The sequence below is a fragment of the Ipomoea nil genome, unplaced genomic scaffold, assembly GCF_001879475.1.
Source record: "Ipomoea nil cultivar Tokyo-kokei standard unplaced genomic scaffold, Asagao_1.1 scaffold2647, whole genome shotgun sequence".
Lineage (NCBI taxonomy): Eukaryota > Viridiplantae > Streptophyta > Magnoliopsida > Solanales > Convolvulaceae > Ipomoea > Ipomoea nil.
Genome location: NW_017619075.1, coordinates 946,949 through 967,500, shown reverse-complemented (window position 1 = coordinate 967,500; position 20,552 = coordinate 946,949). Strand labels below are relative to the sequence as shown.

The 20,552-nt window shown below is 35.5% G+C and overlaps 3 protein-coding genes and 1 non-coding gene across 8 annotated transcripts in view; 2 read left to right on the top strand and 2 right to left on the bottom strand.

Moving 5' to 3' along the window:
- The first annotated feature begins 2,749 nt into the window (after window positions 1-2,749).
- TRNAL-CAA lies at window positions 2,750-2,833 on the top strand. The gene has a single exon. It is a non-coding gene; the product is annotated as a tRNA-Leu (tRNA).
- A 3,309-nt stretch (window positions 2,834-6,142) lies between these two features.
- LOC109154380 (2-hydroxyisoflavanone dehydratase-like) lies at window positions 6,143-6,598 on the bottom strand. The gene has a single exon (XM_019302184.1). It carries the CDS (start codon window positions 6,596-6,598, stop codon window positions 6,143-6,145), a length of 456 nt encoding a protein of 151 aa, XP_019157729.1.
- A 1,251-nt stretch (window positions 6,599-7,849) lies between these two features.
- On the top strand, window positions 7,850-19,206 carry LOC109154491 (U-box domain-containing protein 4-like). 4 transcript variants are annotated; one of them, XR_002049723.1, is made up of 7 exons: window positions 7,850-8,062; window positions 9,468-9,619; window positions 11,113-11,393; window positions 11,671-11,787; window positions 11,934-13,979; window positions 14,069-14,221; window positions 19,165-19,206. XR_002049723.1 is itself a non-coding variant. In XM_019302245.1 (6 exons), exons 3-6 carry the CDS (start codon window positions 11,118-11,120, stop codon window positions 14,126-14,128), a joined length of 2,499 nt encoding a protein of 832 aa, XP_019157790.1. In that variant the 5' UTR covers window positions 7,851-8,062; window positions 9,481-9,619; window positions 11,113-11,117; the 3' UTR covers window positions 14,129-14,522. The 4 variants fall into 4 exon arrangements, 3 of the variants coding, with proteins under 3 accessions (XP_019157791.1, XP_019157790.1, XP_019157789.1); XM_019302245.1 differs by lacking the exon at window positions 19,165-19,206 and having other exon boundaries at window positions 7,851-8,062; window positions 9,481-9,619; window positions 14,069-14,522; XM_019302244.1 differs by lacking the exon at window positions 19,165-19,206 and having other exon boundaries at window positions 7,851-8,062; window positions 14,069-14,522.
- Window positions 15,177-20,552, bottom strand: part of LOC109154495 — a 150,136-nt gene continuing 144,760 nt past the window's right edge. Inside the window, exons 1-3 of one of the 2 annotated variants that reach the window (XM_019302251.1) lie at window positions 16,966-17,174; window positions 15,962-16,935; window positions 15,177-15,822 (exon numbers count right to left, since the gene is read on the bottom strand). In XM_019302251.1, coding sequence (XP_019157796.1) covers window positions 15,377-15,822; window positions 15,962-16,935; window positions 16,966-17,090 — 1,545 coding nt within the window. In that variant the 5' untranslated portion in view covers window positions 17,091-17,174 and the 3' untranslated portion in view covers window positions 15,177-15,376. Of the gene's footprint in view, window positions 15,823-15,961; window positions 16,936-16,965; window positions 17,175-20,552 lie in introns of those variants that run through there. The other variant, XM_019302250.1, reaches the window with a different exon arrangement.

Sequence of the window (20,552 nt, the reverse complement as noted above, 5' to 3'; positions counted from 1 at the left end):
TCAATAAATTAATTAAGAGAAATATTTTCATTAGTTATATTGTCTTTATTTTTCTCAAATTTAAAAATTTTTACATTCAAATTCATCAATTGATTATATTCACTACATTGTCTATTATCTTTTTTGTGCACTATTTTTCTAATTAAGTATCAAAGTTATAATACAAAATAATGCTATATATTTATTTACCAAGTATTTTATTAATACCATGAAAAAATTAAAAAAATATAATTAATAAAGCCAACCATATTAACTACTTGAAAGATTTTGTGACAAAGAGAGTATTCAAATCACACAACAAATTGAAGTGAGAACTACCTTGCAATGTCCTTGTTTGACAATCAGCAGTTAGCGGATTTGACCAATGAATTTATTTAATTATTAACATTTGGTAGAAAAAATGACCGCCAAATTATTAAATCAAATGAATACAGATTATTAAATCAAATGAATATTAAAGTCTTAATAGAACTTAACCACAAATCCTAATGTCGAAATCTCCTCAAACAATATTAGTATATATTTAATATTTTATGCCCTAATTTTTATTTGTTCTCCCTTATGTCCCGTATTTGGTTTCAACCATACCTATACAATTATTTTATTGACAATTATAATCAATCTTGATTATATTATCTTGCATTTGTAAACTTAGAATTACCTATTCAACCCGCACGGGCTTAGCTCAATGGTTTAGTGGGCAGTATTTGGGAGAAGAGACCAAGGTTTGAACCTCGGCGGCGGCAGTGCGGGAATTATGTCCAAAGTGGGCAGATTCCTTGTTCGCACCGGCATTTGGTCCTGTCTGCTGAACCATTGAGTCACCGTGATTTACAACTTCCCACAATGCTCTGTCGGGTCGGAGTGTGGGGGCCCTTGGGGTTGGGGACTCAACCTTTGCGAGAAGAATTACCTATTTAAATACGCAAATTCAACTTTCAATTATCTATGCATGAACAATTTCAATATAATCTTGCCTTAATATACTTTAAAGTACTTATTTAAAAAAAAAAAAAAACATTGGACATTATCCCAATCGCGCAATGCACGTAAAAAAACTAGTATATATATACACACACAATAACGGATTTTTGTAGTAAGATTTCTATTTATTATGCATCAATTAGTAATTATATTTATGTGCTAAAAACTCCTCAATTTATTGGTAATTAGTTAACAACCCAACAACTTTTGCTATGCAGGTTTCTGTGTTTTGGTCGATTCTTGTGGTTGTGGTGGTTTACTTGTTTCCTTCCCATTGGAAAGGTGTCAAGGTTTTAGCAGTTTGCATGATCATAAAGTGATGGTATTTTATACTCTAATTCTTCATCAATCTAGGAACCCAATCCCCCTGGAAGGTTCTTTGGTTGATAAAAGCAAAAGATCCATTAAAAACATGAGGGGGGAAAAAAATGATGTTGTGATCTTTATATTTATAGTACAATTTGCTGAAACTTCTTATTATAATAGTTAAAAAAATTTAAATTATTATGATAGAATATTGATAATTGGTTTAATCCAATAAATATTGGTTGATTTAGTAAAGTGGTCTAAACTTAGGAGCTCATAAGAAATTTAGAATGATAATGCTTCTAATAAGTGTGAATAGTTGTTATTATGTTCTCGCTGAAACTGTTTTTATTGCACTAATACTTTAGTAGTGAGAAGTCATCTTCAACTCCAGCAATATTTTATTTTGTCTAGCTACTTATTGTTAATATTTTTGAGATAAATACTTGTTCAATATGTTGATTGTTGTAGAGGGAATCAAATTTTGAAATCCTAAGTAGTTACTTTGCTAGATGGTACTCAAACATTTGCATTATAATAATAACTCGTTGAATTGTTATACTCTTAAAATTTTGACTTTTTTGTTTTAATTCAAAAAGTTTGTATATTTTGTTGGAAGATTGTACAGTTCCCTTTACTATATCAAAAGTACCATTGTCGTTATGTAGTTTTAGACAAATTCTTAGACGTTGTTTTAATGCTTTCAATATAAGAAATTGAATAAATATCAAAATCAAATTTAATTAATAATTATTGTCATTACTTTTTTGGTACAATAACAAAAAACACAAAAATATCCATTTACGACATAATTCTTCATGTCATAGCACTTGAAACATCTAACCGACCAGAGTTGGTTCATCATATTGTTCGGAGGACGATCTAGCATAATAGTCCCTTAATTACTGATTACCCCAGATTAGTCAGGAAATATGCATATTTGTTTTTCTACCTTAGAAAATGGGAAAATTTGGGAATCCCCTGCAACATAAGACATTCTTGTAGTCTACAAATAGTATAGAGGCTCAATGATTTGATCCCAAATTGGTATTAATTGCATTGACCACTTAAGATGTAGGCAGATTTGATGCCACACCAAGTACTATCTAACATACATTCATCACTATAACAATTCATGTTAATCCGTTTTAGAAAAATAATATGTGATGAAGACTAAAAGTTTGCCTCAATAATCTCTAGTGAAATCTTACTCTAAACAAGTGCATTAGAGATGTATCCTCTCTTCATTATTATAGATGAATATATTATGATTAATTGGATGAATTAATAATTTATTTAATGTCATATTAATAGAAAAAATATATTGAGCCGTATAGCCATTTATAGTAGTTTTACATTAATATATTTATAATTCATAACATAAATTACATTTTGGTTGTGTCCAGGTGGGGAATGTATTAGATAATTTATTATTTGTAGATCAAAATTAAACACAAATGTCAGGATGGCCGAGTGGTCTAAGGCGCCAGACTCAAGTTCTGGTCTTCGTGAGAAGGCGTGGGTTCAAATCCCACTTCTGACATTAATTTTACAAGACAGACTCGCGCATCCCCCACTCCCCCAAGCAATAAAAGTCAATAACCCATTTAGTAGTTCAAGTCCACGTTGCCATTATTTTTACCAGCCCGACCCGCTTGACTTTGGAATAAACTCAACGTGATATATAAATACTCCGTAACAACATTTGAATAATTTTAGACCCAATTTATATTATTTAAAATTGTTTGTAATTTAGTTTAAATGTTTGCATTAATGTATTTGAATATTTTGATTTATTGACTAAATATATATTTGAATCTTTAAATACTTTAATATCAATTTTAATGGTTTGTGACATTTTTATATTTATTAGTAATATATTTATTCATATGCTACTAAAATAAAATAAAACAATATTCAATTTGTAATAAAAATTGATATGGAAATTATTTGTGGCAATTTTTGTAATAGAACTTGCAATGGGATTATTAATTTATTGCCATTGCATAAAATTGCAACGAAATTTACAACTAACCTATTACTGTTAAAAACTAAATTGTAACAGATTTAATCAAATTATTTGGTGTAATAATTGCAAGAGATTAAATTTCATTACTATATTTGCAACAAGATTACTGTTGCGAACATTGCAACCAAAATTTTACAATGGATTGAAATATGTCGCTATATTTATAATGGAGTAGGCATGAAAAAATTGTTGCAAGCATTGTAATGAGTGTTGCAACATAAATTAGTTAGTTGTAACACGCCCATTGAAGAGTCTGCAATGGAACATAAATTTGTTGGACTCGCACGCATAGATAAAAGAAAAAAAGTAGTTCCATGTCGCGCGAGTTGAGTGCAACATGCACGCCCAAAGGGCGCGTAAAAGTTATTTTTTTGTTTTTGTTTTTGTTTTTTTTTTTTTTTAAAAAAAAATAATTTCCTTTTGACAATTGTTTTCATTTAATTTTTTTTTTCTCATGTGCTTTCTCCTCTCTTCCACTCATACGGACAAAAACCATTTTAAAACCCCCAACAAATGAATTTTCTCTAATGAGAGGGAACTAATTATTAAGATAAATTAGTTAATTGAAAATGAAGTCTTATTGAAAAGTGTGGCTCAAACTATGCCTACCTTTTCAATGAGTGTCTTTTTGTTGCCTATATCTGTGTGTACAACTATTGAACAGACAATGAATCGCTATTGGTGGGGCTCAGGGACTGACCGTGGTATTCACTAGAAGGCATGAGATAAGTTGTGTATCCCTAAGCAGTATGGAGGTCTGAGTTTCAAGGATCTGAAAGCATTTAATTTGGCAATGTTGGGTAAACATACATGGAGGTTGTTGGCCAATACTGACTCACTTGTCTCTCGAGTATACAAAGCCAGATACTATCCTAAAAGTTCATTTTATGAAGCAGATATTGGAAATAATCCTGGTTATTGCTGGAGAAGTATTATGGCTGCCAAAGCATTAATAACAAGCGGAGTAAGACGTCGTATTGGGGATGGAAAGTCTACCTTAATATGGGAACATCCCTGGCTTCAGGATGAGCTGGAACCAATTGTCCAAACGGAGATGCCACCTCAGCTAACTGGTGCAAAAGTTGTGGGATTAATTGATCAAAATACTGGTACATGTGATCCCCACATTTTAACAGACATTTTCCACCCAAATGATATACCAAGAATTTTAAAGATTCCGGCCTCGCCAGGATATGAGGATATATGGTATTGGTATGGGGACCCAAATGGATGCTATTCAGTAAAGAATGGGTACAGGCTAATGGTGGGAACTTATGAGAATAATACTGGTTTTGATAAGTGGCGAACCCTATGTAATTTGAAAATCCCCTAAATGGAAGACCTTTTTATGGAGAGCTATAGGTGATATTCTCCCTACTACCACCAATTTGCTTATAAAGATGGTGGATATTAGCCCAATTTGTGCCATGTGTGGAGTTATGGATGAGAACACAATGCATGCCTTAGTGTTGTGTGACTATGCTAGGTCCATTTGGGATCAATCTAACCTTCCACTCCCCCATTGTGTAACGAATATTTTCTAGGAATGATTTAAAGTAATCCTAAATGTTCTAGATGCTAATGGGATATTGTTTGCAGCGGGAATATTATACAATATTTGGAGAGCCCGGAACTATGCCGTTTGGAATGCATGTCTGCCAAAACCGAAGAAGATTATCGCGACTGCCATGGCGTCCGTGCATGCGTGGCAGCAGGTGCACTCCGCTGCCCCCTCAGAGCCGGCCGGTCTCACTTCTGCCGACCTGCTGCCACTGCCGGCGGAACAACAGGCTCCCCCTACTGCCGAGACACAACCAACGCTGCCAATGTCTCCCATTGCCGCGGCTGGAATGGAAGCAGTGCCGCGGATGCGATGTTTCGTCGACGCCGGATTTCGGCCTCTCTTGAAGACCGCCACGGTTGGAGCGGTGTTATTCGATGCGTATGGCGGATACTTCTTCAAAACTGTCTCTCACCGCTTATGGCTGAGGCGCTTGCGTGCAAGGAAGTTTTATCATGGCTTAGGGCACGTGGCGAACTGTTAGTTGAGTTATTCACAGATTGCCAGACACTTCAGGCATATTTGGCCACTTCGGCAATCCAACCTAGATCCTACCTTGGTTATGTCCTTGATGACTGTAGGACTACTATAGCTATGTTTACGTTTTGCTTAGTTATTTTTGTTCCTAGATCGCAAAATTATTTAGCGCATATGTTAGCAGCTGAGGCTTTTAATCACATTATGACTATGTACTGCGATGATATCCCAGCTGACTCAATTTTGAGTTACTTATAAATTTAACCACATTGGTTTTTCAAAAAAAATTAGACAACAAATAGATAATCAATGATCCTAAGTTATCTCTTTAATTTTTTTTAAGTGTAAAAATTATTTTTGGTCATACACTTATAGTGACACGGACAATTTTGATCCTCCATAAAAAAAATCAGACAATTTATGAACACTCTTATTGTGACGAGGATAATTTTAGTCCTCCGTCACTCTTCCCGTTAGATGCCCCATTTGAAAGGGGGTATTTGCGTATTTTCATCATACTTCCTTCTCAAAATAGTGAAGATTAAGGTTGATTGATGAGAAAAACAATCTTTTTTCTGCCGGATTAAACAATGGATCCTCCGGACCGGTCGCGTCGGGACAAATGTATTCCCAGAATTTGTTCTTCTTGTGATTCTCGAAAAATGGATGCAACAGTAGGCTATGTATTCTCAGAATTTTTTCTTCGTCGCCGGCGGCTCTCACCATCATGTTGTGTGCAATAGTGGCGTCGGTGAAGAAAACCCGGGAGAAATCCACATGGTTCTTCAGCCACGATTCGGTTCCGGATTGTCCATCGTCATCTTTGGCGTGTGTCCCTGCCCATTCGATGGCCGGCCAGGAATCATCGTAGTAGGCCGGGAGCTTGTGCTCCGAGCCAGCCTGTACTCGACGAAAAGGGTGACAGTGTTGGCTTCGATCCTTAGAGAGTGGAGGAAGTTGTCGTAGTTGTGGTCGAATGCTGAGCCGATGCAGAAAGTGCCGCCGTGGATGAAAACCAGTAGGGGGAATTTCTGGTCGTCGTCGGTGGTTCTGGGAAGGTACATGCGTGCCCAGACGTTGGTTTTCGATACGATGACGACGCCTTTTGATCGGACGCCGATTGTCGGGTTGCCAGTTGGCGAGATCGGCTTATAATTCAGCAACCTCTTGACGCGACCGTCCTCGTAAACGTGAACAAAGGAGAAGAAATCGTGAGCAATTTTAGATGAACTTGAACCCATATCTGATCTGGTAGCTAATTTAATACCCTTGTTCTTTCAGGCCCTTATTATAAGTTCTCTACACGGCTACATCAATTTCTTACTGTGAGAGACTAAAATGCTTTGTCAATCTGCAATGAAGAACACAAGACTCAGTGAGGGAATAAAGAGAAGGAGGTATGATGAAAAGACGCAAATACCCACTCCTTAACATGACTTCTAATGGGAAGAGTGATGGAGGACCAAAATTGTCCTCGTTATCATAAGAGTGTCCACAAATTGTCTGATTTTTGTATGAAGGACTAAAATTGTCCATGCCACTATAAATCTAGAACAAAAAATGTCTTTTACTCTTTTTCTAATAAATTTAATGAGAAAAGGTGAACACCTTAAAATGATTAGAAATGTGATTCAATTGCCCATCCAATTAAAAACCACATTCCCTAATTAAAAAATGTATCATTGGTAATATGACTTTTAAGTTTGTATTGTGCTTTTAGATTTTTGTTTTGATTTTTTTTTTTGTTCATATTGGTGCTTTGAATGTCATTATATTATGATCAATTGCTTTGATTTTTTGTTTTTGTATTTTTAAAACCTTTATTTCCATTATAGGGTCATACATAACAAAATATCAATATTGATAATCATTTCAATTTTACTCTACTACTAAACATGTAAAATACCTTCACAAAAATCTATACCATTACCAAGTATTTGATTTCCATTTCAATTTTGATTTTTATGTGCGAACCAAATACACCCTAAGGATCCGTTTGGAAAATATAGAAATGACTTCTGGAAAATATTTTTCGAAAAATGACTCATTTTCTGGAAAATATTTTCCTTTCCAGTGTTTGGTTGCATTCTGGAAAATATTGGAATGGATGAAAAACTGAAGAATTGAAGGCAATGACGATAACGAAGGCAACCATGTTTTGAGTGTTGGCGGAAAATGACTACATATTCCCGAGTCAACGAAAAATATTTTTCGTTAACTGAATTTTCTTACTACATTCAAACACTGGAAATTTAAAAAGTATTTTACAGAAGTCATTTTTCTGAATTTTTGAACGGATCTTAAGTATCAATTTTTAAAATCTTGCTTTAACCTGTCCCTTTGTCATTTAGCCTCCTTCTTGTGGGCACAGATGCCAATTGAAAGATGTTCAGAGGATAATTTGTAAATACACATATCTTCAGGGTGTAAACAGCGAAGTCCTTTATTTATTTATTTATTTTTTTGTCCGAAAACGGAATCAAAGATCATTTCAGGAAAAAAAAAAAAAAAAAAAAAAAAGAAGAAGAAGACGAAATTGGAAAACCCACTGTCAACTCTCAGGAACAATCAAATCGAACGAGAATCAATCCAAGAGCAAAATTATAGTCTGTTCACTTGTGTTTTCTGTGTTTCAAATTCTCCGATTTAACTCTGCGAGAGTCTTTCCTCTTCGATCGGTATATCCGACTTCACCGATTACTCAAGTAAGTCATTAATTTCTAACCTAAGCTTTTCAACCACATTTCATTTTTTCCGATTACAGAGTTTTAATATGAGTTCAATCTTCTTGTTACTTTAATTTGTTTGCTTGGATACCTGAGCTCATTTTAAAGGTATTTGTAGTTTTCTTTTTGTTTGTTTGTTTGTCCATGTTTAATTTTTTACTAAAGCAAAATTCCGGCAAGTGATCGGAAGTCTCAAGTGAGAAAGAGCAGAAGGTTGGGGTGGGGGTGGGGTGCTGTTGAACTGGTGACAGTGTTAAGTAAGGCCGGCCGGTGGAAATAGAAATCACTTCTATCTTAATTTGATTTTGAGGCTTGTACTTTTGGAGAATTTTTATTTTCCATAATGTTATATACTAAATTACTAATATTCTTTTAGAATAAGTTACTGAAATTTGGGGTTAGCGAGTAGCCGAGTAGGTATTTATCTATTATTGGATACTTGAAATAAGCTAGATCTGATTACTGAGGAAATTCAGGGTGCCAAAGTAACCCCTGAAGGCGAAGCCCTTAAGAAGAGGTCAATCAATAGTTATAGAATAAAAAAGAAAAAGAAAAAAACTTGCTCTTTTTGTTTTTGTTTTTGTTTTTGTTTTTGTTTTGTTATTATTATTATTATTATTATTATTTTTTATTTTTATAAATCCACTTGAACAAGTTCATTATTCTTCCTAATATTAAACCTGCCTTCACTACCAACTTCCCCAGAGATATGACCCACTTGAAAGGTTAAGTATTACTGCTTCATCTTCATCCTCTGTTCTTTTTCAAGTTATAGTCTGTTGGAAGTCTTATAACTTCCTAAAGTTGAACTCATGATTGTAGAAAAGTTATATCCAGATTGTCCAAGAATCAGGATGTTGCTAGTAGGATAGATATTCACATTAGTAAATGAATTTGGGTGACAATTAAATGCTGCTGACTGTAAAGTTTTTCCTTGAGCCAGACTTTTAATTAACTGCTGTGAAACTTAAAACTTATTAGCTGCAAAATTACATGTCTACATCTAACTTGTTCTGTTTGGCAACTAAGCCTATTATAAAACTAGTTCATTTATTCTAGTTTAATAATTTTAATTGTTGAATTTACTTAAAGAATATGTAAATATGTACAGATGTTACTTTTGTAGGCAGGTTTTGTTTTGATGGCTGACCTATATGATAATAATTTAGTACATAAAATCTTTTGTCAAATATTTTCTTTCCCTGGGCCCTTTTGTCCATAAAGGGGCAAACTGAAACCTATTTTCTTGCACTGAGCCCTATCCAATTTTTTGGTATCCAAGCCATTATTAAGGAATTCAAGATATTTCCTTTTGAAGCTAGCAATTTTTTGCGTATTTGAATTACATTATATTCTACTAGAAGTTTGAAACTGGGTTTGATAGTTGTTGGACACAGGGTTTGCTGCCATGATGTTTTTGACGGTTGATGCCAGATAAATGGTAAACAGTACTGTGGAAGTTTTACTTGGCTTGTTGGGTCTCTCCGACATGAGAAAATTACATGACTAATTGAAGCCGAGGCTATTACTGATAAGGTCTGTGCATATTTTTTAGTGATGAGCAGTCATTAGTTCTTTCATGTTGCAGATGAACTCATGATAGCACATTTGTCTGTTCTGTTGTACGCAAGTTTTTGGATATAATTATATAAATGATAATTTAGTTGAATTCTGTTGCTTAAATCATGAAATGAATTTTATTTGTAAATTTGGCTTAGTAGTAATGTTCTGTTACTAAATTTTACATATTGAGTACACTTGTATCGCTTCTAATATCTTTGCATTTTTTCTAGAAATAAAATGTTCCATAATTTTTTTTCAAAAATTAAATCTGGCATGTTATTTTTGTAATATGTTGGTTGTGGATTCCATAGTTGGTATAGGGAAGCTCATGGAATTTCTGAACTCTATGCAAGACTCACTACCTGTGGATCTTTAGTAAACGCTTGGTTGTTGCTGTTTTTGTGAATTATATTCTAAAAAAAAAAACTTTCATATTGTTTTGGAAGAAATAGAGCAGAATTGGGAACTTAGCTGGGAACTTTAAGAGATAAAGTACTTCCGTCCCTCTCAATTTTCTTGACTTCATTTTACCTGCAATGGGATTAAGGAAAGAATTCTTGGGTTGATTTCTTCTTATGTTTTCTAATAATCTGAGCCAGTAATGGAAACACTTAAATATATGTTGGAATGCATTGAAAAAGTAATTGTGTAAAAGTGGTTAGGATAATTGAAATAATTGAATCTTGAAACTATTTTAAATCTGTATCATGTATTGAAATGGCAAAATAATTTTGGGGTTTACCAACATGTACAACAGGTCAAACAATATGCTAAGTAGGGAGCGTTTTTTATTTAGTCAAGGGAGACTGCTGAATACTTATAGTGGCGCATTTTATTCCATAAAGTGTGCTCCAACCATTGTTATGGGTTCTGTTAGGATTTAGGAAGTGTGATTGCTAAGCTTATATTCCTAATTTATCTTTTTATAAGGTCTTGAAGGACATCTTGCCTTAAAAGTTATACTTTTAAACTTAAAGGAAAAGAGAAACATTGGAGATCTTGCCAGTCCCAATTTGTTCCTCTAACTCCTTGCAACAGACAAACTGGTGCATGAATAGTATCTTTGATCTACATGATGGTGTTCTATATTCTGGATCCATCAAACTTAAATATGTGTGTTTGTCTATATATGGATTTTGTAATTGAATTTCTCTCAGGTTTGTTTACTAGAATATGTAGATACTTGCCACTTTTTGTTTCATATAATTCCTGGTCTTTTTGTTCAAGTCACAATTTAGTACTACTTGTTGCCTAAATAAGTATTAGCATAAGAATCTTCAATGTTTTAGTAATGGTCAGAGCCTTTGGTTGAGCCTATCCATATATGAGGTTGACTTCGAGTTTTTCTCTACATTACTCTTCTACATTGAGTCTTTCAAATGATCATATGCATGCACTTTGTAACTTGGGCCCATATTCCTGTTTTCTTTCTAGAATTGATACCCATTACTCTTTTCAAATAACAGGAGGAATGGAGATTTTATTACTAAAAGTGCTTCTCAACAACATCTCCAGCTTTTTCCATTTATCATCACTGGAGAACATAAATTCTGAACTGGTGCATAAATATTACCAGAAGACTGAAGATATACTGAAGCTCCTACAGCCAATTCTCAGTGGTATTGTTGACGCTGAAATAGCTTCTGATGAACTGCTTCAAAAGGTATTTTCAGGACTGGGCCATTCAGTTGATGAGCTGAGGGAGCTGTTTCAGACCTGGCAGCTGTTGAGCAGTAAAGTTTATTTTGTATGTTGTCACATCTATGCTTTACAGTTACGATTCGCAAACATGGATAAATACCTAACTAGTCCTTTACTTAAATTAAAGGGAGCTTTCCTGTTTGCTATTTAAACATGGAAAATAATCCATTGCCCCTCCTTTTCACACTGGTTAAACTTTTTATTTTATGTGAAGAACCTGTTGAATACATTAGACGACTCCAAAAAAAGAAGAATGCCAGAACAACAACTAAACTTTGAAGGAATAAAAAAGGTTATCTTACTGATGCTTGGATGAAAAACAGGTTCTGCAAGCTGAATCATTAATTGCAAAAGTTCGAGCTTTCAGCCTGAAGATTGTTGAGCTACTTGTATCTTCTGATTGGTGTCTTCCTGCTGAATCAAGTTTGACATCTCTTGAGGTATGAACTGAGAATAATTTGTATCTATCATTCTCTGATATCTCTATGTGCCACTTTTTACAAAGATTTGCTTATGTATCATTAATTATATCTTTGAGGACTCCATTTTGAACTCCTGGTGGGGATGCCTTATTCATGATTTGCAGAACTGTGTACTGAAAATCAAGTCTATGGATTATGAATTATTATCAGCAACCATCACAAAAGCCATAAAAAATCACGTGGAAGGTTCTGGAGCTAGCTCAGATAGCCTTACAAAAATTGCAGACTGCCTGAGCTTAAAGTCAAACCAGGAGCTCCTTATTGAGCTAGTGGCCCTTGAAAAATTGAAGGAGAATGCTGAACAAGCTGAAAAGAATGAGGAGGTTGAATATATTGAACAAATTATTGCTCTTGTTACTCATATGCATGACTGCCTCATTATGATGAAACAGTCCGAGAGTTGTACCTCCGTGCAGATACCTGCTGATTTCTGTTGTCCTCTCTCACTTGAGCTCATGACAGACCCTGTAATTGTTGCATCTGGACAAACATATGAACGGAACTTTATTCGAAGATGGATTGATCTTGGCCTCACTGTTTGCCCTAAGACAAGACAAACTCTGACCCACACAAATCTGATTCCTAATTACACTGTTAAGGCGTTGATTGCAAATTGGTGCGAAATGAACAATATAAAGCTGCCGGATCCAATAAAGTCTTTGAACGTGAACCAACCTTCATCACATGTAGCTCATGTGGATTCCGGTGCACCCAGGGATATCCATATCTTCTCTCATTCAAGAGCCAATAACTCCACATCACCTGACTCAGCTCACGGTTTAGACTCCCCTAGGAAAAGTTCAATCTCATCTAGTGCAATTCAAAGAGAGGAGTCATCTCCGTCTCATCCCCGTTCATCATCGGAGGAATCTCTGCCTGAAATTGCAGGTGATGATCTGGGGTTGGATGTTGAGAGGATGTCTCTTGAGGGTTCTGAAGACAGATTGGCAAACTCAGGGGATAGGAGCATGAACTCTGTCAGTCATTTCTCTATGCCACTATCCATGAATAGCGTGTCATCTGCTGATGAAAACTCCCATCAGGGCCATAATCGAACTACCTCTGCACCAAGTACGCTCTCTAATTCAAACTTTTCACGTGCAAATGCTCATGATGGAAATGAAGTGTCTTCACCCACAACAGCTTCTACTGAAGCTTCCATGGAGGTTGCATCAGAATCCCGGCATGCTGCAACCTTGGCTGCTTCAAGGAGAGAGTCCGAGTTTCCATCCCCAGTTGGGACAAGACTTCGTCCTCCAGCGATCTGGCGCAGACCATCTGAGAGATTAGTTTCAAGAATAGTTTCTTCCCCTACTGTTGAAACAAGGGCTGATCTTGCAGAAGTTAAGGAGCAAGTTAGAAAACTGGTTGAGGACTTGAAGAGCACTTCCGTTGATCAACAGAGAATTGCAACAGCTGAACTCCGGTTACTTGCCAAACATAATATGGACAACCGGATTGTGATTTCAAATTGTGGTGCTATCAGCTTGTTGGTTAACCTACTGCATTCAGAAGACATGGAAGTACAGGAAAATGCTGTCACAGCACTTCTAAACCTGTCAATTAATGATAACAACAAGTCTGCAATTGCAAATGCTGGTGCAATTGAACCTCTGATTTATGTACTTGAGACCGGGAGCCCTGAGGCCAAGGAAAACTCTGCTGCCACTCTTTTTAGCCTCTCTGTTATCGAGGATAACAAGATTAAGATTGGCAGGTCTGGGGCAGTACAGTCTCTTGTTGATTTACTGGGAAATGGAACTCCTAGAGGCAAGAAAGATGCAGCAACCGCTTTGTTTAACCTGTCAATACTTCATGAAAACAAGGGCCGCATTGTGCAGGCAGGTGCAGTCAGGCATCTTGTAGAGTTGATGGACCCTGCTGCTGGAATGGTTGACAAAGCAGTTGCTGTTTTGTCAAATCTTGCTACCATTCAAGAGGGAAGAATGTCAATTGGTCAGGAAGGAGGTATTCCTATTCTAGTTGAGGTTGTGGAGTTGGGATCTGCAAGAGGTAAGGAGAATGCAGCAGCTGCTCTCCTGCAATTGTGCACAAACAGTAGTAGGTACTGCAATATGGTTCTCCAGCATGGAGCTGTCCCTCCATTAGTAGCATTATCCCAGTCTGGCACACCCAGAGCGAGAGAAAAGGTTTGATGCTAACCATCTACATATATGGTTTCTGCCATTAGTTTTAGGATGCTATGGGGTTAACTTATTGGATTCCAACTACCTTGCAGGCTCAGGCACTTCTCAGCTACTTCAGAAACCAACGTCATGGTAATGCAGGCAGGGGCTGATATTGTAGTTTGAGCTCTAAAGCACATACTGATGTTTAGGTAAGAGATTGTATGGTGTGTGTAAATCTCAAGTTAGGAATAATTTAAACAGAGGTCGTATTTCATTACCTAAGCAGATACATGGGATCAGGAAAAAAAAAATGAGCTATAGTCTTACAGAGAGAGACTTTATTGAGTCCATCTAAAAAACCTTTATTGGTGAATGTGGAGGGAATTTTTATAGCAGTAAGATTAAACTTTGTTTAGTTTCAGTACAGAAAGTTGTATGTATTTTTCTCTGTTTTATTTATCAAATCTTATGCTTTTGTGGCAATAACTGAACATCTAAGATATCTGTCTGTGCACCACAGAAATTTGTTTATGCTATGCAGTTTGCCTCATTGCCATTGTTCAATTGGAGAGTTTTTTTTTTTTTTTTTTAATTAATTAATTTTATTGCAATGACTGAGGCGTTGCGTCTTTGCAACTTGGATCCATATTTTCGCCTGGTGGCTACTTTTTCTACTCCTACTGATTTACATTTACTTACAGTGAGTTGCATTCATTCTGCAGATCAGCTTCTGGCATTCTTTTTTTCTTACCTCTAACTTATAAGTTGTAACTATGCTTTTTTTTTTTAAAAAAAAAAAAAAAAAACTTTTTTAAGTGTGCAAAAGAGGGAAGAGGAAGTTTATAAATTGTAATTATGGATGTTTATTATTGTTCACAAATATAATCATTTTTTATTTTCTTGTCAATATCAACTTAAATAATCTGCCATGCATTTCATAATTTTATTATTTTTAAATAACTTTACAAATGTAAAAGTTAATTGTCTAAGCTATGATTTGAAGAATGTTTGAATAGACTTGGCCAATTATGCACAGTATTTTGTAAAGTTGAATTTTTCCTCATTCTTTGGATGACCAAGTATTTACAATAGCCTCTTTATTTCCATCTTCATCATCGTTATTGTTGTTTAACGTAGAAAAAGAAGAGTTTGATACATGACATACTAATGTGATTTTCATTCGATGGTTCTGTTTCAATCATAGTAGACGTTGGCAGGTGAGAATCTCACTGTCATGCCATTCAATATTTTTCTGAGAAGGGTGATGCAATAAGTGCAAAGTAGTATAGTAAAATTAGTAATCAGTGGCAAGAGTATGTTGTACATCACATTACAGAAACAACCCTAGAAGGAAGAAATGATGTAAGTATGCAGGGGAGAAGGAAAGGAGCAAAATGAAGTCGTGCATCATCCATGGATCAGTCAAATTTTGGGGTGATTATCATTCTGATTACAGTCTTGCCACATGATCTCAACACATCCAAACCGTGCATCAATTCCGAATCACACGTTAGGGTAATCCATTCATCTTCCTCATCTTGATACTTGATAGACATATTTTCTAGTGATATTTTAAACTTTGTTTCCAATTGCTCCTCCAAATATTTCATAGTTGAGGCGGAGGATGAGAGCGGAAACCTTATAGTATCATTTTTATAGGTTACCTTCATTGACATGACGCTATTAGCTTGGAGTGTAGTTGTTGTGGCTTCTGCAGGAGGCAGGGCAGGACATGATTGAGTTCCTTTAGGCTTCTTATCAGCTTGTTTTTGGTTGAGAGAGGAATTTGGCCTTTTTCTGTTGTGATTTGGCCATCTAGGGATGCCAAAATTTCTACATGCTCGCTTCAATGTAGATGTGCTAACTGCACAATATAATATAATGGTCATTAGATATTCAACAACAAAAAAAAAAAGATGGGGTGTCCTCTCTGAAACCTATCTATACACTAACAAAATACTGAATTCTACTACATCAAATATATGATCAAACTGTTAGCTCACCTTTAAGAGTTTTAGCAGCATCATCGCGACTCAGCCTCTTATGAAGCAGTTGTTCAAGAACCTGACGGGTAATTCCATGATCTTTCTGCCACCTGCAAATTGTGTCATTTTTCTTTGAACTGTTTGCTTTGGCATCAATGCCATCTAACCCAACTGCTTCTCTTCCTTCATTTGTTGCACTGGACTCTGGAATTTTGCCTTCACATGATGAGTCCTGTTGGTGTTGGATCATCTCTCCCCTGCAATTGGCATTACCAACTTCTAAATGCCACAACTTGCTTCCTCGTCCATTCCATAACTTCACACCTGCTTTCAGAAAATATACAATGAAGTGGTCCAACAGCCCTTCCAAACTGCGTAGAAATGCCCTGTCAAAGCGCCCCAGAAACGTCCTTTCTAAGCAAACCATTGAGTTGTGTTCCATCATCCCTCCACTGCTTTCTGGTTCAAGTGCTAGCCAAAGGCTAACATCATTACCCTTTTTTTCCGATGAAAAATTAAGTTCTAGTTCTACATACGCCTGCTTGCCAGTTAGCCACAGTATTTCCTCCCCATTTCGCAATTCTGCAACCATCTTCTGGAGATGCCGTATCGAGCAGACCACAAAGGGAGTCTCAACTTCAAAACACCGCTGCTTGCAAGTTGCCTGCATCATTTTTCTCCACGTCTGTAACACTTGAACCTCCTCATTACCCCCGGGGATAACTACTGGATCAAAATTCCCGGGGGAATCATCTAATGGCAGTGAAGAGTTCATCCTAATCGGACTCACCATCATTCCTCCTGCCATGTCGGCCGGTGATTGAATAGGCATGTGGAATAACGCATCTACGAAAAGATCCTCTAGATTAACGAAGCGATCATCATTTCTTTGTCGATGACTACCCGAGATCTGGTGCACCGTCCCTTCAAGTGCTTGATTCTTTCCCAAGGCAGCAGCATCAACTTCTGTACGCAACTCACTTTGCTCTGCATAATCCCACAAGTTAACCGATCCACGATTTCCGGGGGAAGCACCGGACGGCAGAGACGAATTCATCCTTGGGGGGCTTACCATCATTCCTCCCGTCATGTCGACCAGTAGATTGTGCACATGGAATAACTCTGTATTATCCTCAAGAATTGTCATGGGCGCAGTTGAGTAGCTGTAAGAGATTTGGGGAAAATATAATAATTGTGTTTGATTTTGACTAAGCTGAGGAGCTTTGTTGAATTGTGTATTAGACTATTGGCGCCCATCAATCATCAGTATATATAATTATATAATACAACAATGGGCTGATATGCCAGCTGCCGTTATGAAACTTTATGTTATTCTATGGTTCTATTTGGCACTTGTAACTGAAAAATTATCTAAAAATTAAAAGATGAAAGTTGTAATTAATAAGTTAAGTAATTGAAATTAAATTTTGAACAGATACTACAATGTAATAGAGTTAGTAGCATTCAAAAAAAAAGTTAAAATTAAACTATTTGATAAAATTAATGGTTAAATTAACTGATAAATGTAGAAAGATATAAAAAGATAAACTAAAATATTAGGATTTTGATTAATAAAGGATAGAGTGTTAGAGCATCCACAATGGTTGGGGATAATTGGGGGATAATGTAAGAGTGATTAGGAGAGAGAATGTGGGAAGAGGAGGAAAAAAAAAACAAAAAAATTAAAATCAAAAATTAAAAAAAAAAATAAAAAAAACAAAAGTGTCAGACGCGTGCAAATATTATTTTTGATTTGAGAGATTTATTTCTGAAATAATTCACCATTCTCCCCTTAGTGTGGATGCTCTTAGACAAGTACATCATCCTCAAATTTGATGCCCATGCTAGATTCATCAACTGCTTTAACAAAAACAGTTTGTTGTTCTCGGTCTTGGAAGCATAAAGGATCTCAAGTTTATCCCATAAGCTCCTGACATGTGTCTCATTGACAATGTGATTCAGGACATTGTCTTCGACCCATTGTGGAATATAACCACAAACTTGTTGGTGCTCAAAGTCCGTATCTGACATATTTTCAGGCTTTGTACTTGTAAACACGGGTAGATATAATCTCTTCAAAAACAGGAGATCCTTCATTTTAGCTTTTCAAATGTGAAAATTTCTACCGTTCAAACGTACCATATTAATTGTATTTGTTTCCATGTCAAATATACCCAATAAACAACATGACTCTGATATCACTTTGTTATGAAAAATCCCATTTCCTGTGACAATAAAAATCACAGGACCTACAAGAACACACATATGAAATGATACAAAATAGCCAAAAATAAATAGCAACTCAAAGTACATTGCCTGAAAAACCTCAACTTCAAGTTGCAACAAGGAATGAAAAATCACAACTAGCAAAACATTGAAACTAGCTAAAGCTAGAGTGTGGGATCACAGTACAATACAAACCAACTGAACTCTTTCCTCTCCATTTTAATCTCTTTTTCCAGCATCTACGCATGCGTATTTGAAAGGGTGAGTTAGGGAATCCAGCAAAATAAGGTCGCTTCCCGGCCACTATATAACTTCTAACGGCACCATTTTAAAGAATTTGGTTGTGGAGACGTAGGTTGCCTAGTGTAACACACGGGGCACTTTGCTACACATTTATGATATTTGTTACATCTTTTTGGACTTCTCTAGAACTTGTACATAGCATCCCATAGTTGGTAGAATAGTTTGGAAGCATATAGATAACACTAGAAGATGCAGGGATGCTTTAGAATATTTTAGAACCCTATAGAATACTCTTAGTTTGGTAGAGATTTAAGGAATGTTAAAGAACTAGATTATTAGCCATTAGATCTAAGTAAATCTCCACCATGCACTGAGGAGGTGGAATGGCTATAAATAACCCTCATGGGGCTCATTTGTAACAATGCAAGAAATAAAAGGGAATCAAGAAAGTTCAAGAGTTCAAGTAATCTAAGTTCCTTACAAACCTTTTGAGTTCTTTCTTAAGCTTCTTTGTGAGATTCTTGCCTTGTTTTCTTAGTCATCCAATCATCAGATTAGCATCACCTTCAATCATCATATTAGCATCACCTTTGAGGGTCTAGTGAGGCTGACTTAGCTATTGCGATGGAAAGAATAGCTAAGGATCATCATGACTCTTATCAAATTGTTCACGACTCTTATCAAATTGTTGCTGAAGAAAAAAAATTTAAATAGAGGTCATATTTTGCTAAAGAAAAAAAATTTAAACATAGGTCGTATTTCATTACCCACGCAAATACGTGGGATCAGGAAAAGAAAAAAAAGCTATAGTCTTACAGAGTGAGGCTTTATTTATTGAGTCCATCTAAAAAAAAACTTTATTGGTGAATGTGGAGAGAATTTTAGTAGCAGTAAGATATATATTAAACTTGTTTAGTTCCCTTTAAAAAATAAAAAACTTGTTTAGTTTTAGTACAGAAAGAAAGTTTATGCATTTTTTCTGTTTCATTTAGCAAATCTTATGTTTTTTGGCAATAACTGAAGTACTGAACATTTAAGATGTCTGTCTGTGCACCATAGAAATTTGTGTATGCAGTGCAGTTGCCTCATTGCCATTGTTCAATTGAAGAGGGTTAACATATATATATATATATATATATATATATATATATATATATATATAAATTAATTAATTTATTTTATCGCAATGACTGAACCAGCACGTAGGCCCTAAGCATCTTTGCAACTTGGATCCATATTTTTGTCCATGGTGTGGCTATTTATCTACTCCACTGATTTACATTTACTTACAGTGAGTTGCATTCATTCTGCAGATCAGCTTCTGTCATTCTTTTTCCTTACCTCTAACTTATAAGTTGTAACTATGCTTTTTAAACTTTTTTAAGTGTGAAAAAAGGGAGGAGGAGGTTTATAAATTGTAATTATGGATTTTTATTATTGTTCACAAATATAATCATTTTTTATTTTTCTTGTCAATATCAACTTAAATAATCTAAAAGTCAGCCATTCATTTCATAATTTTATTTTTTAAATAACTTTACAAAAGTAGAAGTTTCTTTCAAAAAAAAAAAAAAAAACTTTACAAATGTAGAAGTTAATTGTCTAAGCTATGATTTGAAGAATGTTTGAATAGACTTGGCCAATTATGCACAGTATTTTGTAATGTTGAATTTTCCTCATTCTTTGGATGATCAAGTATTTACAATAGCCTCTTTATTTCCATCTTCATCATCGTTATAGTTGTTTAACGTAGACAAAGAAGAGTTTGATACATGACATACTAGTGTGATTTTCATTCGATAGATGATGAAAGACCTTTCTGTTTCAATCATAGTAGACGTTGGCAGATGAGAATCTCACTGTCGTGCCATTCAATATTTTTTTGGAGAAAGGCGATGCAATAAGTGCAAAGTAGTATAGTAAAATTAGTAATCAGTGGCAAGATTGTTGTACATCACATTACAGAAACCCTAGAAGGAAGAAATGATTTAAGTATGCAGGGGAGAAGGAAATGAGCAAAATGAAGTCCTGCATCATCCATGGATCAATCAAATTTTGGGGTGATTATCATTCTGATTACAGTCTTGCCACATGATCTCAACACATCCAAATCGTGCATCAATTCCGAATCACAAGTTAG